Source organism: Vidua macroura, chromosome 12 (genome assembly GCF_024509145.1).
Source record: "Vidua macroura isolate BioBank_ID:100142 chromosome 12, ASM2450914v1, whole genome shotgun sequence".
NCBI classification, from domain to species: Eukaryota; Metazoa; Chordata; class Aves; order Passeriformes; family Viduidae; genus Vidua; species Vidua macroura.
In genome coordinates, this window is record NC_071582.1 from 9,176,305 (window position 1) to 9,193,724 (window position 17,420).

A 17,420-nucleotide genomic window follows, 5' to 3' on the forward strand; every position below is an offset into this window, starting at 1 on the left:
AGTTCAAGGAATGGCTGACTTATTTCAAGAGGTACTTTCTTTTAAAATGCTAGTATCTTGTAGAAATTAGGACAAAGACTGCAACTTTTATGGGCTTTTACTGTTGCAGTGTACCAGCTCTGCGTTCTGTGCAGCTGCCTGTAGCCTTTCTGCTGAAGGATCTTTGTGGGTTTCATTTGCTAACATGCATGGAAATGAGAACAAATGGCACGACGGTTAAGATTGCATTTTGCTACCCAAAGAAGCAACACAGACCCATTATCAGAAACCTCTGAAGATTTTTTGGATAGTAATAATTGTCTGTACTTCAAAAAATCACAGAGTTCTGCACCTAGCTTTACACAAGTGAAACTGATTCCTAGACAAGCTGCTTATGCACCTGTAGTGCAGCAAGTAATTAATCAAGAGAAAAGTACAACTGTTTCTTCACTGCAAATAAAAAAGAGCAGTTCATTGCACATTTCCTTGCAGTCTAGGAAGCAGAGTGGATGTTCTAGGTTTGGTGATGCCGTGGCTGCTGGTGAAGACACTTCATTCATTGGTATTGATAGCGAAGGAAGCTGTGGTGCTGGAGCTGTGTCTGACCATCGATCTAATGACAGCCTTCTGAGCAGTGCTGCTCTGGGCAGAGGCAGCCTCAGCAGCATTGCAGCAAGTGACAGTGGCTCGTTCAGCAGTGCTGGCAGTGACTATGGATCATGTGCAAGTACCACAAGTGATGGAGGTTCATATACTAACAGTATCATCAGTGACAGTGGCGCTCTTTGGACAAGTGACAGTACTTTCTGTAGTAGTGTTGCACATGGCGACTCTTCATGTAGAAGCACTGCAAACAAATGTAATCCCTCCAGGAGCAACTCATCTCAGGAAACGCTGTATAGAAGTAATACTACTATTGACCAAGATGCTTTGTCAGTGAGAAAGAAAACTAAAATTCCATTGCGACGTTGTTCATCACTGGTTATTTTTCCTAGGAGTCCTTCCAGTACTCCTCCAGCTTCTCCAGTAAGCTCAGGTCAACTACCACACAGAGGCACCTATCAAACATCGCATAAATTAATTATTTCTCCTAGTGAGCTACCACAAAAAGATGATCAGACCATTTCCAAGGGATTCCTTTCAACAGCAGTCAATGGACTTAAACTGTCTAAAACAGTTTGCTCTTCTGGTGAGGTCAGAGACATTCGACCGCTTTATTTGAATGCATCAATACAGGACAAAAGTCAAATTTTGAATGGTCCTCAGCAGGCAACTTGTGAAGAAGTACCTGATGGCATCTCATGTGTTTCAGTTCATCTTACACAAAGAGCATTTGCATCAAGCAGTGAAATGGTTAATGGCTCTTGCAGTCCAGAGTTAAATATGAATGCTGGTACAAAATACCCTCATTTAAAACTGGAACGTAGCACATCTGCATGTCTGCCCTCAAAAACAGATTCAGAATATCAGATTAATATAAATGAACTAGGAAGACCGAATGCACAGATGAGCAAAACTCCCCATATTTTGCAAAGAAGTGTTTCCTTGGAAGGATCACGTCAAAAAGTTTCTTGCTGCTTACCCAGCCTTAAATACAAGTGTCATAGTGCAAGGACGTCTCAGTTGCACATACAGTTCAAAGCTGGGAATGAAGGAAAAACAACTGGTGGTAGGAAAAGACATGGAACCTCTAAAAGGGAAATCTCTAGCACTTTGTGGAGGCCCCATAAGGTGAGTGTTGTGGTTTATAGAAACATGTGATGGTATTTTACAGTTGAAATTTAGCTGGAAAGTAGTAAAAGTTTGCAACCAAGATTTAAGCACAGCGATTTCAGAGTTTCCTAATGATGTCAAATTGTCAGCAGTAGGAAGTTAATTTTTTAATTATCTGGAACATTTGGGTTTTAGATTAGTTTCTTAGAATATGGGACATACAATAGCATAAGTGAATAGGTGTTACTGGGAAATAAGTGTATTTAATAGATTTTAAACAGTAGTTTGCTCTTTACTTGAACTCAGGGATTTTCTTGTCTAGTTATCGAAACATGGGAGCAATTTAAACTTCAGATTAAATTTTGTAGTTATAAACACCTAACTTTTCAGTAAATTAATAGTAGTTATTGAAGTTGTTTGCATATAAAATAGGTAATGCTATGATCTTTTAAAATAGGTAATGATGATCTTTTAGTTTTATTTCAGATGGGCTTTATTTTACAAAGCAGTTTGTTGCATGTAGAATTAAAGATAAGTCGTTTTTGAGCAGAGAAACTGTAAATACCATTTGTTTCTGTATACACCCTGAACCACAGGAATTTTCAGTTTCCTCTCGCACTTTTTTTTCCTCCTTCCAAGTACTATTTCAGCCTGAGCAGTACTGAGTAATTTAATACCTCTTCCAACAACATTGCTGTTCAAATTATAGTACTTGGGTCTAGAAGGCTTATATTAAATATATATATTTTTTGTAATGAAATTCATGCCCAGCTAAACTGCAGAGGTGTCTACTCTTATTAACTCTTAAGGCAGTTGTAAAATATAGGCCACATGAAAGGTGGATTTTAAGCCTTGTTTAAATAACATTGTGAGGACTTAAATTATCTGAATATTTTTAGTTATGAATGCTGATAAAAGTGCAACAATTGATGGTTACTAAAATTGTTTTAAGAACTCATTCTCATTGATTTGACACTACTACCATATAACTAACATGCTTGTTTAAGTAAAGGGCTTTTTGCCAAAGACCATATAATTATGACAATCCCTTTCTAAACTAGTGAGATACCTTGGAGGTGTTTGCCTGGAATTTGCAGTCTTTTGTTGCCCTTAGAGCAGTGCTTGATGATTCTACACTTTCTGACTTCTTTAGTGTGTTTTGGTTAGAGCTTAAAGAAAAATGCTCTTTTCCATCTTGGGAAATTATGATTTATACTTAAGCTTCTTTATAAAACTCACAGTGGAACACAGATAATCATTTTATATATATATATATATATGTGTGTGTGTGTGTATTGTTTGGTGATTCTTCTTCCCAAAATCTCACTGTAAAGTGGGGGGTAAAATCCACAATAAGCACAAACAGATGAGATCCAGACTAATTAAAATGTGTCAGTTATTTTGAAAGTATATTGTGAAAAAAATGTTGAGTCATGCAGTTCAATTACATTTCTCATCAACTTGCACTGCTGGTCTATGTGTTTAATGGCAGCTGATATGAAAGATAGTCTGTATTTTAATCCAAGCTTGGGATTAGACTGTTAGCTAACATTTCCAGCAAACCTCCTAGGACACTGGACTGGCAGTAGTTTGTTTCAGTTCCCAGGAACAGTGTTGACAATGGATTGACACAAACATAAGGTACAGAAATTTCTCAGTCCTCAAAGGGCTATTTTCAGTTTTTATGTAAAACCAGTAAATAGGTAGATATTCTATAAAACATGTTGTCAAAAAATGCAGAAGCTTCCTCCACCAAACCAAGCAAAAACCATAGTTGACTTCACAGCAATGCAGTAATTTACTGGAATAAATTTGATAAATACCATTGTATTTGTTATTAGTCTTTGTGACCAATACAACTGATTCTATGGCAATCATTTAATTACACAGTCCAGTTAATTATCATGGTGTATTGTGACTCATTTAAAAATAAACAACTCCCAAAATATTTCTCTAGACTCCAGTTAGTCTGGCCTAGTATATTGATATGCTGAGTCTGGGTTCAAATTTAACAAGTTGATACTGGAGTAGCATTTAGTAATGTCAGCTATCTGTACAGGGCAGCCATGAAATCAAATCAGTGCTGTGGTCAGAGACTCCAGAGGCTGAAGCAGCAAAAGGTCTATGCATTCTTTTCTTCTGTGCCTTGCTACCAGCCTTCAGCCACCTCGGATCACATTTCCTGCTTTCCATAATCAACAGCTTGTTAAAGGCTGGCTTAAAAAAAAAATCAACACCATTTCTATGACAACTGGCTTTGGATTATTTTTAATTAAGTTACAAAATGGGCAGTGGTGGTGGCCAGTGTGTGACTGCTGGTCTTTACTGGAAACTTACTGAATAGGTTCTCTAGTAGATATTGGAATTTCATTTATGTGAAGCAGGAGAAAGAAAGAGGCCCATGGTTACAGCATTGAAGGGTGTCCTTGACTATGTATTTCTGCTTTAATGTTTTGGGCTTTTTCATAATTGTTTTGGGTTGTTTTTTTTTTTGTTGTTTTTTTTTTTTTAGTGCATCTGTCTGCTTAGGGTAGAAATAAATCTGCATCTAAAGCATTTTGACATCACAGGTGTGGATTGGGAGGGTATGAGTGCGTAAGGGAACAGGTTACTTGTCATCATACATACATAAAGTCCAAGAGGTACGGAGAAAGGCAGAAACAGTGAATACAGTTCCAGTTCTTGTAGAAATAAACAAACTTCTAAAAAATTAAAAGTTCTCTTAATCTCTTCCACAAGTATAATATCATGTTGACATCCCTGTTGACATTAGCTATTCCTTCTCCATCAGTATCACTCTCTGTTGGATAATGTGAATATTGTAAATGCATTTGCAAATCTATTTCAGCAGCTGTATACCTTTAAAATAATTTCTTATACAATTGAGGGACTAAATTGTGTTAAAGGCCTTACAAGTAATTTTGCTTGAGTTTTGTCTCTAGTTATTGAAATGACATGTTTTGAAGCAAAAAAAAACCCCAAACTTCAGAGATGGTGTAAAAGAACCAAATTGTTTTTTTTACTCTCAGATTCATGTAAGGGAATCCTTTTAGTTGGAACTCTAGAGCTTTTTTTCACCGAACTCTGGAACTTTGCCCTCATAAAAGATGCTGTTTGAATCTTGCTGTAGTAAATTTAAATTTAGTAAAACAGTATTTTGAGGGGGCTGTGTGTGAGGATTTCTCTCTTTAATAACTTCCCAGCTGATCTGAACATGCTGAGGGGACCAGAAGCTGTGTGTGGAACATTGTGATTCCCTTGATAAATGCTGCAGCACAAGTCAATGCTGGATAGTCTGAGGTCGTCTTCTCTCTTGCATTCTCCTTAGGAGTAGAGCTTCTGTCATAGCATAACTCCCTCCCAGAAAACAGTGATCCAGTCAGGGAGAAGCGCCAAGAGAAGGGAAGGACAGCTGTGGCTCAGCTCCAGCTTTGCACATGGAGCAAAGGGCTGCATGTGTATCAGTGTCCCAGATCTGTGCAAGGAAGTGAGGTGGAAAAGGAGCAGCAAAAGCAGAAGATTATGGAGGCAATACAAGGCAAAGCACAAATTGGTATCACTTCATGCTACTGTGCTATGGTAACCTCATAATCTAACTTTAATATTGTTCAGTATTGCATATCTGGGAGGATCACATTACAGGACCATGTGGTGCATTGCTGTGTCATGGTCTGTCAGTTCAGTCAGGAAGAGTTGGGCTTGAAAGGAAGGTGCTATCTTCCTGAGCTATTGTGGGGGTGCTTATGTTAGACTTCAGTCACATAAGAGCACGTGTGTTGTGTCTCAGACAAATTTTAGAAGCTGACATATACATCATGCATTGAAGGGAAGACAGTGGAAAGTGTGTTAATCACAATAATGAACAATTTATAATTAGTTGTAGGTAATTTCCTGCTTCTATGCTTTAAGTGGCAGTGACCTGTAGTGCTTTAGTAGTTGGTACTAATTTCTTCATCTTGCTTAAACACAGAGTTTAGTTACAACTTCTTCTCTATGTCTTCACGCTTCAGCTTTTGATTAGCAGTCCTTCTTCAGGGGAAGAAAAAGATGGCACACAAAGGATGGAATAGATCTTACAGCCTGCTACATGGATGCATTTGGAAAGTGATGCAAAGGAAGTGATCAAATAACATTATTTGGTAGTAACTCGATCCCTGAAGTTTTTCAGGTTTTGCAGGTTGTATTTGGCAACTATAAGCCACATGTAACTTTCAGAATATCATCATACTGTAAGGAAGCAGATACTTGAATATACCAGGATATTAAAGCTCTAGCACTTTGCAGTCCTCAGCAAACATTACATGTACGTATTAAGGAGAAGCTTTATTTGCTTGTGCTCTGTGGAGATTATGATTAGCCTAATTCTGTTTATAGTCTGCAGCTGAACTGAATTTGGGCAGGTTTCTCATGCCAGAAAAAAACAGGGAAACTAAAACTGCAAAACCATGCAGAGCAGGCCTCCTGAAACAGCTTATGTAAATATGTAATTATCCAGCCTTCAGGGTGATTCATGTCCTTTTTATCTTCCATGAGAGAGTGGGTAGCGTTGATGCTGTGGCTTCTTTAATGTTGCCACAAGCTATAGTTACTCTGTTTTTTAAAACGTGGTATACCTACAAGAATGTGTTAAAGTAAAACTTGTTCACAGGGCAAGCTAGAGACATTCTTCCTTTACTCCTCACTAGCCAAAGAACTTGCAGGCTTTCAGATATGAGATCATGATCACTTTAACAATTGCTTTAATTTCTTTTTTTTTTTTTTCCAAATGGGCAATTTGGAAATCAGTGTTGAAAAATGTCAAGTATTAGACACATGAAAAGCAGCTAATGATGCACACTTGGTGATGGCTTCCTATACTGGTCAGGAAATGGTTTGTGTCATGGGGAAAGACTTGCTGAAAATGTCAGCTCAGATCTTGTTGACAGGCAAATAAAAGCTTAGGATTTATTAGGGAAGAAAGAAGCTAACAAACTTAAAACCACCATTATGGAATTGTACAAATCCACATAGGTGCATGGCATGTATATTTCTGGTGGTCCTTTTTCAGGAAGCATGGATAACAGAACTAAAAAAAGAAGGGGTGCAAGATTGGGGTGAGTTTTATGTGAGGAGAAACACTAAGCAGGCCAGAGGTTTTTCAGCTTTGAAAAAAAATAAAAGGTGGTATAGAGGGCATTTATAAAACTGTACTTCAAGGGAGGTGAATTTTTCCATTCCACTTTTTAAAAAATATGTTCTTTCATGTGTTGCTGAGCAAATCGTCTCAAGATATGCATATCAAAAGTAAAAAAGGATTTTAACAAATTAGGTAAGTTGAAGAAAAGTCCATCAAAGGGTATTTTCAATATGTATTTTAATGTCAGGATCAAGAGGTCCATGACCACTTACTCATTGGAAACTGGGGGTTTCATCAAAGGAAGTACTGTTCTTAATTGCCATTATTATTATTATTCCTTAAGCATCTGCTCTCGGCCATTACATGGAAAGGATACAAGGGTAGGCAGAGTGTTAATCTGACCCCCAGGCTCTCTGGTGCCTGCTCAGCCCTTGCAGCCACAGAGGATCAAGTGGTAGAAATGCTCTCCCCTCACCCTTGGCAGAGTGCTCTTCTGTGTTCCAACACGTGTTTTCTCATCTTCCAGAAGTGGATGAATTTCATAGATTAAGCAAGTAAGCAAAACTGAGTGGCCTTTTCAGTCAAGTCATTTGCTTATGACTGACTTTCACCCTTGTCTGAAGGGGACTGCCCTGCATTTCTGTGAAGTGTCTCTGTTTCAAGTGTACTTTTTTCCTTATTCCCTGTGACAAACAGAACATGCTGGTTTGGGAATGCGGCCAGCAAAATGTTTGTAGCTCATTGCACTGTTAGTTTATGGATTTATAATCATCTCTGTTTCAAGAGAGTGCATCATTCTTTTTTTCTGTCATGATAGTTTACAATAAACTGAAAAGTCTACAGATAGCTGCAATTATTGTTTGAGACCTTGGGCTGCTTTCAGCTTTATCAACTGTAATATAAGCAAACAGAATTTAAGAAGGACATCAGCAAGTTCCTGGCTGAAATCACATACAGACTTGAATTGGAGTCATTGAAGTTAGGGTGTATTAAAATGCAAATGAGACACTCCAGCTACTCAGTAAGAGGAATGTGGTAAGAAACACAGAACTGGATTCTTTCAGACCTGGATGATTTCTCTGGCAATCGGTGATTTTCCTAGCATAAAGGAGATGGCCTCTTTGGTAACGTCAAAGTACAAGGGCTTTTTGAAGGAAAAGGAATTCCAGAATTTATTATGAACATTACTTATTTTTCAATAGAGTTCCTACATTAGCCAGTTATTCTGCTAATCATTGTTTCTACTAAGTTTGTTTTGGGACAAATATTTAGCTTATTAATAAGAAATCTGAAGTGGTTAACATCTGACAAATTATAGGCTAATAAAACCACGTCTGAGTTGGGAAGTGCAATATAACTTCGGTAGTGTCGTTGAGCTTGTCTGAAATAAATTGTAATACTGTTTTGTTGGAAAAGTGATTGTGGTTGGATTATTTGTGTTGTGGTCACCTTTTGTCATTCGAGGTCGAGGCATCCAAGATCAGTTCATACAAACTGGTTTTGGACAGGTGGGATTTATAGCTTGAGCACAGCAGACCTTAAAACAAACCCAGCCACGGAGTTCTGCTCTAACTGGGTCCTGTGTCTGCCCTTGCACCTGGCAGCAAGAGGTTTAGGCTTGGGGCTGGGCAAGGTCTATAGGTGGGGCTTGAGACTCCTGTTCAGCAGTGGCTGAGGACTAAAGCTGAGTGTGGAAAGCTGTGGTGTGGCTGGCAGTGGCCCTAGCTGTGTGCTGGTGCACAGGCACAGGGCAGTCCTGAGTTAGTGCTGATGCTGCATTTGCATCAACAGTAAACTTAGGAATGCTTTTGAAAACTGCTGGACTGACTTTGGAGCAGGGTGAGGCCATGCAGCCTGCATCCAACCCTGCTTTAGGCTTGTTCTCTAAGAAGTGGCCAGGTACCTGTGGAGCCCTGGCCAACTGGTTTAATTTAGGGCTGAAAAGCAGCTTCCAGGTTCAGCTTGACTTTATGCCTCTGTGTGATCCTGAACAGGATCAAGTGAACTTCATAGGAGTGAGACCATGATGCAGACATGTTCCACTTTTCTCCCTTCTGGGGAAAAATAGTTTGTCTTATTTTTAATTCAATTTCTTCCCTCTTGCTCTGAAAAGCAAAAAGTTGATTGACTATATGAAGTCCTTCAGCTGAATGTGTTAATTAGCCACTGTAGTAAACATCTGCAATATCTGGTTTATCTGTTACTTCTGGGAGCAAATTACACCTGTAGTTTTACCATTTGATAGTGTTTTACATTTCTGTGTTTTAAGATTTATAGTGTTAAATGGTTTTCCATTTAACACTATAAAGGTGAAAGTGCACCTGGAATTGTTACTACAAGAGTTTGTTTTTCAAACTTTCTTTGAAGTCTTAAGATATGGCAAAAAAGCTTTCACAAACAGATGCAAATGTTTTATGTTTTTGTACTATTATCAACATAACTGATTTGATGTCAGGAATGATTCGTTGAAATGGTACCTAATTAAATATTTGATACTGTTTTCTAAAGTTTTTGTTGTGAATATTGGCAGATGTAACACAGGAGGACAAGTCTGGATTGGCTTTTGAATTTTCATAAAACGTAATATACCTGCTTTTTATAGGGTAGCGCATTTGGCACATGCATACATCAAACCAAAGGAACTCAAAGTCCTGATGAATAAAATCAATGCATTAATAACTTCCTTCATGTTCTCTGTTTATGTTGTTCTGAAGTATGCTTTGGTTATATTAGACAACTTGCCTTCCTGTGAACTATGTAAAAAAAAAAAAAAAAAAGCTGTCTTAAATTGCATTGTTAATAAACTTTTAAGGACAAGTTCTCAAAGCAGCACACATTGAGTGCACCAATATATGAATGTTGTTGTAAAAGGACTGTAAACTAAATATGAACTTCTAAGGAAGCGGTAAGATTTTGGTGCCATGTAAAATGTGTGAACTATAAATGGAGAAACAGATGATGCTTTTACTCTGGTCTTTAGATAAGCAGTTGTCTGAAAATATCTTTGGAAGTGAGAGAGAATTAGTGAAAATAACCTCAGTGTCATTTCTAAATGCTGTCTGTTAAGTAGATGGTAAAACTCCTGAAGCATGTTGTGCTGACACCTTGCTGTTGAAACAGCCAGCAGGGCTGAAGGTCCTGCAGAAACACGTGTTGTGTAAGAACCCTTGACCTAACAGTATGTATTCTCCCTTTTGAAAATGCTGATAGGGTCTTATATCTCTGTGTCATAGATGCCAACTCTAAAGATATGCCTACGTGTCATTAAAAAAAAAAATCTCCTCACAATGCACAGGTCCCCCTTAAAAATACTGGAGACTGGGACTGTAATGAATTCCATGCAACCAAGTATTTATTACATTGCAAGATAGAGAAGACATTACTTGTGGGATCTGTGAATTCAGTACAGTCTTAATGTCATAATTGAATCTTGTTTTTTTGAAACGGTAACTTTTTCATGATGAATAGCATATGCTGGCAGTATTTTATGGAAGAAAAAAATGCTCACTTTTTTCAATTTAGAATTTAAGAGAACCAAATAATACAGTCAGCACAGCATGAAAAGAAAAATACTTGAATTTGCTAGTGTAGCTCAGGAAAGTTTTTTTCATTCTCATCAAGCTTGTAACTAATGTTGATGTTTGGGTGTTTAAGCAAGAAGAATGTTGGTTTTATAAGGCATCTATTGAGCTCATGTTTTCTTAAGCAGTGATAGTCCAGATCACTGTTTGTTTTTTCAATTTGAATTGATACTTATGTTCCCTCCAATAAAAGCTGTATGCTTTCTAGTTTTGCCATACAGCTGTGGGTTTCTGTGCAAAGATCAACGTGTGCACAACTAGCTGCCTGTTTATTCAGAAAAAGACTGGGAATATGCTTGGATTCTAATTAGTGGACTAATACCACCAAACATTAGTCACAGAAATTGGTAGAGAAAATACTTGTTATTTCAACACCCTGGTCTTATACAAGAGCTATTTCAAAAGGCTGTGTGGTGAATCCAGCACTTAATAAAGGCATTAAATTCAGTGACCCATTTTCAAACCTGATAAATTTGGGGATATGTTCTTAATACTGCTGTTAAATGTCAGACTCGGATAAGCATGTCTGTTTAAAATCTACTTCAATTTCTGATGGGAGTTGCAGAAAAAAAAGTCCAAAATCTAAAACTTAGTAAGCATATATTCATAAAATAGATGAAAATGAGTTTTGAACAGAATTACTGTCTTTTGGTGCTTTTCTTTGAATGCTTTGGCATTGCACTGGAGTTCTTCAAATGAATTGTGTACAGCAGCTGTCTGTCCTCACCTGTTTTTAATAACTTTCTATAGACTAAACCAGTGAATCAGTAAAATACAAGGCCTCTCTGTTAGTGCAGTATATCATTAATTGAGGTTTATGCCAAGCAGAATGTTTGAGTTCTCTGGCTGTTAAGAAATTAGAAGCTGACAAGAACAACTGACCCACTTGTGTGTGTTGCCTGCTCTGATGAAGCAGAGATCCAAACAGTTTCAGCTCCGCTGGCATTTAGTTGTTCTGTGTGCGATGTCTGTTGCGAAGCTGCTTTGGCACCTCTTGGCAGGCAGTTAGTCAGCTTGTCATGGGGGGACATGCTGGAGATCATTCCTGCTATCTGATTTATGTGTTAGTTGTTTGGAGGTCAACAAAAATCTCCACTCAGGGTTTTGCTTTCTGGCTGGAGGAGAAAGTACTGTTAAAGAGTTGGTTATCGAGGCTAACTCTGCTAAAAATAGGAGGAGAGACAGCAGAATAATAAAGTGAATAACAGGAGCCCATACTCAAATTATGCTGGTAACAAACACAATGTTCTGAGGGTTTCTAAAATAGAGCAAACTTTTGTCCCACATTCCAATAATTTATTTGGAAGGCATGTTCCACTTGAGGATTGCCAAGAACTTCACAAATACTAAGCCTTTTAACATGTCTAAGGTATGTGCTGTGCCATTTAAAAAAGAACCTCATAGGCAAAAATGATACCTATTTTTTTTCCAGAATCCTGTGGTCTATAATAGCACAGAAAGTTTTCCTTCTGTAGTTCAGGGAAGCCTCTGCAGGTATGAAACGTGTTGTAGCTTTCTATCTCAAAAGAGTTTGTGGACTAAAACAGTGGATGTTTTGTAAATATTTTCGTTTTTGTTCCCTTCAGATCTGAACATGGCATCCATGCTGCAAACTGAATTTGAAGTGATTTATCTCCAAATTTCTACATTTTACCACCAATGACAATATAGTTGTGCTTTTTGCAGGTGTAAAAATTAGAGGCCCATGTGAGACACTGATTCTCCAAATACATGTATTATTTAAACATTAAATGGATGAACTTAGGACAACAGAGCTAAGGAAAAAATAATTACTAAGGCAAAAATAACTGCTTCAAGAAATACCTATCCTTTAATGTCAGAGGGGCCAAAAATTGATAGGATTGGGCTGGAGTTTTAAGGCTGTAAAGCATTTGAATTGAAAATTAAAATAAGTTTTCCAGAAGAAAATTGGAGCACATGGTTTTGCCCTGAGGTGAAAGAAATAGATGTCAGCAAGCTGCAGAGCCTTGTGGTGAAAAGTTTTATGGACAAACATTAAAATTCTGGGGTGATTAGTTTGAATTAGCACAACAACAGATTTAGGAAAGAATAGGCACCAAATTTTTTGTTAGCTAGAAAAATCAGGAAGCCTAGAACTTCAGAGGTTGCATGAGCCGTAGAGTTGAAGATTTTTACAGCTCTTTACTCAGTCTGTGCAATAAAGTGTAGTCTTGTTGTAGTGTACGTTTTTTTTGAAAAGCATAAGCTTGTACATACCTTCCAAAAATTCCATGCTGACCTGAGTTTATTCCACAGGCACTGATATGTCTTCATGTTAAATGATGCTTATAATACATTTTCCTGCTTTTGTGGAGTTTCACAAAGGTTTTCAAATCATTAATTAATTTGAAGCAACTTAGCACATGCTCCAGTAATCCAGCAAGGAGTCAAGTAAAGTACTGCTGCTGGTGATTATTGGTGAATACTGAAATTACCTATGTAGATTACTGAAATTGTCATTTCTTTGGCAAGCAAAAATCCATGATGAAAATTCAAGTGTGCAGCAGTACTGTGCATTGTCAGTCCCTGTTCTGGTGTGACAGCTGCTGCGTTCATAGTCTGGTCCCAGCTGGACAGTCCAGATGTCCAGGTCAGGTAAAATCTTTTGGATGGTCATTGATAAAACTAAACTCTGCAATGTGTGTAGACAGAAAGTATTTTTTCATAGTTCTAACAGATTTTCATGCCAAGCTTGGGATCACTGGAATTGCTGGAACTTCCAAAGCACTTACCACAGATCATACCTACTTTTGCTTCTTGTTAGCTTTGACAGTAGCTGTATGATTTGGAAAAGAAAACAATGTTTATACGTGCCTGTTTTAAACAGCATGGAAATTTATGGAAATTGTTGGGTGCTCCTAGGAGCAGGGTCCTTTAGGACAATGGTTCTGCTGGAGATACTGACAGTCTGTCCTGATGCTGAACAGCTCTCCTGTTTTGTTAACATTAGCCTGTATAATTTAGTAAACAGTCTAAATCTCCACCTCCAGCTCCCACAATTTTTGTTTTGAGGAAGGCAGAACTGTCCAAGGCTCTGAGTGTTGGGTCAATCAGAACTTGCTCTGTACAAGTTACTGCCTATAATTCAAAAGTGCCTTCGGGTTCTAAGAAAGCATTGGTGTGCTGTCAGGGTGTGGGAGACAACGTTTTTAAAATACTTTGCAGCTTTCAACTTTCTGTGGTGTTTGTTTTTGTTTTCTGTAGACTCGAGATGATTTTCTTGGACAAGTGGATATTCCTCTTTATCAGTTACCGGTTTGTATTTTTTGTTTGTTTTTAAGACTACAAAAGGGAAAAAGATTTCTCTATGCACTCTGTTAGTCATCTAAGGAAGTTAACAATACTGGTAATAAAGTGATGAAATGCTCCTGCTCTGTGGGTTCTTTGTTTTATTTTGTAGATCTGTTTGGGATTTTTCAGTGCTGATATTTATAAAACAGTGCAGGTTACCGTTTTTCAATACTGGAGTGCTTTTCCATAGTTTTACAGCCTTAAAGATAAGAGATCGTAATTACTGTCATGTCTTTAAATATTTCTCTAAAGTCTGTAAATTTATTTTTACTGTTCCTTATTCACATAAATAGATACAAAAATGAGAGTAAGTGGGTAATAGAGCTACTGTTGCTTTGGTCAGTTTTTTTCTGTTTCTTGTAATCCTTTTGCAAGGCAGATAATCAGTTGTTAAGAAATATCACTAAGAACATTGAAATAAATAAGCTTTTTCATTTTCTTCTGAAGTCTCAAAACATTAGCAGATACTAACAGATTTATCAGAAACTGTTTTAAAAACAGGGTAGCAACCATGGCAAACCCTTTCCAAGAGCAGGTGTTTCGTTCTGTAATGTGCATAGACACTGAAAGGTAGTTGTTGTTTTCTTGAACCAGAGTATTGGTCTGACTGCTAAGATTAAAGCTGATATTGCTGTTACTACACCTGAACCTGTAATTTAAGTTTTAAAATGTTATAAGGCCTTTAAAGAAATCAACTCTAAATTTCTAATAGTTTTCTTTGATTTCAAGTGCTTGATAAAGATTTTTCTTGAAAAAAATTCCAGACAGAAAATCCAAGTATGGAGAGACCATATACATTTAAGGATTTTGTTCTTCATCCAAGAAGGTAAATACCACTTGGAAATTCTAATTTTTATATCTAAACAATGCTCTTACGTATCTAGTTGTAACTACATATGCATTTTCTAAATTTTTGTTTCCATCAAAGAGATTTGAGTAGCCATTTCTAAGATATTGATGTTCTACTAAAAAGTCAGCATTATTTTAAATACTTACTGTATTCAGAAGTCTGAAGCCTCAGTGCTATTATAGAACTTAATTAATGTAGATTATAATCCTCTAGCTGTGCTTTTTCAGCTATTTTGTTTTATAAGTGCACAATAAGACCATGTTATTTTCTCTTCTGCAGCCATAAATCAAGAGTTAAAGGCCACCTTAGATTAAAAATGACTTACTTACCTAAAAACAATGGATCTGAAGAAGAAACCACAGAACAGGCTGAAGAATTAGAGGTGGGAGAAAATGTGTTTATTGCTGAAAAATGAATGTTAGTAATCACTAAGCTATAAATAGTGTTTTAGAAACAAACCAGTTAAAAGTGATTGCTTGTATTTCGTGCGTACAATTTAAAGTGCTTATGTTTCTGTTGTAGGTACTGTTTAATGTTGTTTGACCTGAGACAGATGCTAACATCTCTCTGGTTTATGAATTTCAACTCTCTCCAGTCCATAAGGGCATTTTGATCTTGCCTACCATATATATGTGATCTTTTTAAGCACATCCAATGTTGATTAATGGATTTCTTTTCCAGACTTAACTCTATTCAGCATTACCACCTTTGCTGTTATTAAACTTTGTTACAGAAGGGTGTGTTCATCTGCCTCATACATTCACAGCATATGTATGAAATGACAAGGTTTAAGCTTTTAATGTATTCTGTGAATGCTGTTTATTTTCCTGGAATTAACAACTTCTGGTACTAATATATTTAATGGTCTTGAGTTAAAAATAAGATTTCTGCATGCATAATATGCCCTGTCATTTTTTAGAAATAAACACACTAAAACCAGAGTCAAATTTACTGGCTGAAGATGAGCTACACCTTAAAAGGGGGAGTGGCTTGAAAAATTAAGATGTTTTTCAACTTTTATAGTATTAAAGATAGTTATATTATGTCTTTCAGCCTGGGTGGATTATATTGGACCAACCAGAGGCTGCTAGCCAGCCACAACAGCAGCAGCAGGAATCTCCTCCACTGCCTTCAGGCTGGGAAGAAAGACAAGACATCCTCGGCAGGACCTACTATGTCAACCATGAATTCAGAAGAACACAGTGGAAAAGACCAACTGCACAGTAAGTCTTTTAGCCTGCAAATTCAAGTCTTATATTAGCTAGTGTAATTCACACTATTACATTGAAAGCAAGAAGAAATAAAAAGTGAACAGCTTCAAAATTAGTTGAGAGCTTTCCCTCACTTCACTTAGAAGCCCTCATGCAGTGGTCACTAACTAGTGATCGTTTTGAATGTACTGTGCTCTGGAAGTGTGTGTTCAAATAGAAACTGGTTGCAGTTGAAGAGATAAGAACTATAGGAACGGAAACTAAATAATTTTTCAGTTTTCAGCCTGGTTTATTCCTCCCATCAGGGACTTTGTTAAATTGTTTGCCTTTTTTTTGGTTCCCCCGTCCTGGAATGCTACCTGGTTCTTCAGCTTACACTTCACATTGAAATGAATTTATTCATCTTAAACAGTTTACATTCATTTATGTAGTCCAGACTGTTTCTTTTTCTTCTGCCAAAATGACTGTGATGTATGTTTTTGCTGTTAGCCTGGCTTACTGTTGAAAGATAAACTCTGGCTGCTGTTTGCTGACTTCTCTCACCGTGCCCCACCAGGGACAGTGTGGCTGTGGCAGATCTTGGCAGTGTGCAGCTGGAGGCCCAGCACGTGTTCACTCACCGGCGACAGATATCGGAGGATACAGAGAGCACAGACAACAGAGATTCCCCTGAGGTAAAACAAGAAATCTCGAAATGGTTCTGAAATGCAAGTGATTTTTTTAATCTAGCATACTCAAAAAGCTTGTCTTAAATAATTGTAACTTGGAACTAAACTACTTTTTAAAAATGTTTTCCCTTTGTTTTCCTTTTAAAGAGCTGGGAAATTATAACTGAAGATGAGGCAACACTGTACAGCAGTCAGAATGTTCAAATGCCTCTCTCGCAGAGTAGCTGTGATATACAGAGTCATCTTGCAGAAGAATTGAGTAACAGACTTACTACCTCTGGAAGTCCAGCTACTGGCCAGTCAACAGCCTACACTGTAAATTATTTTTCTACTTGTTCTGATAGAATTAGATCCATAAATACTTTATTTAGGAATTATATTTTTAATTTCATCTCAAATGCACACACTTTAATAATAGTCTTTTTGCTGTAGAATCCCATCTAAGCAAGCATTTTCTTCTTCTCTGATTTGCTTATATGGATTTCTGCCTGAGGTTAAAACAGATTTCTGTGAACTATTTTTCAGTCTGTAAATCTACCTCTTAGTCTAGTGTCATAGAGTGCTGAAAACTACGAGTGAAAAAATCTACCTGTATCTTGAAAGCTTATTTCTAAGGGAGTTGTGCTATGTGAGTTACTTTTCCAATTAGAAAAAGTTCTAAGATTGACCATTTTTCATTCTGGACGATGGGATAAGGTTTTATGATTGGGTTGTGTAAACCTGCTGCTTCCTTAGCAGCAAAACAGGGAGTTTGCTCATACAAGTTTGTTCCCTTGTGCCAGCTGTGGAACTTGCCAGACCTCTGCATGAGGCTGTTCAGCTTGCTAACCCAGCAGAAAACTACTCTCTTTTCCCCAACTCTGCTTTTTTGCACTTTGAACAACTGAAACAGCATGCGGTGTTGTCTGACAAATGCTACAGTAGCAGAGGGAAAACAGCAGGAGCATGTAGCCAGGGTGAAACTCGACTTTTTGGTGGTGCAAGCAATTA

General features: G+C 37.4%; 1 protein-coding gene across 5 annotated transcripts in view; it reads left to right on the plus strand.

The window, feature by feature from the left end:
* The window catches only part of NEDD4 (NEDD4 E3 ubiquitin protein ligase), a 51,254-nt gene that overhangs the window by 17,721 nt on the left and 16,113 nt on the right, over positions 1 to 17,420 (plus strand). Inside the window, exons 1-7 of one of the 5 annotated variants that reach the window (XM_053988562.1) lie at positions 205 to 1,710; positions 13,615 to 13,665; positions 14,466 to 14,527; positions 14,831 to 14,933; positions 15,605 to 15,774; positions 16,319 to 16,436; positions 16,578 to 16,745. In XM_053988562.1, the coding sequence (XP_053844537.1) occupies positions 205 to 1,710; positions 13,615 to 13,665; positions 14,466 to 14,527; positions 14,831 to 14,933; positions 15,605 to 15,774; positions 16,319 to 16,436; positions 16,578 to 16,745 (2,178 nt within the window). Of the gene's footprint in view, positions 1 to 204; positions 1,711 to 13,614; positions 13,666 to 14,465; positions 14,528 to 14,830; positions 14,934 to 15,604; positions 15,775 to 16,318; positions 16,437 to 16,577; positions 16,746 to 17,420 lie in introns of those variants that run through there. The other 4 variants (XM_053988564.1, XM_053988566.1, XM_053988563.1 and 1 more) reach the window with 4 other exon arrangements.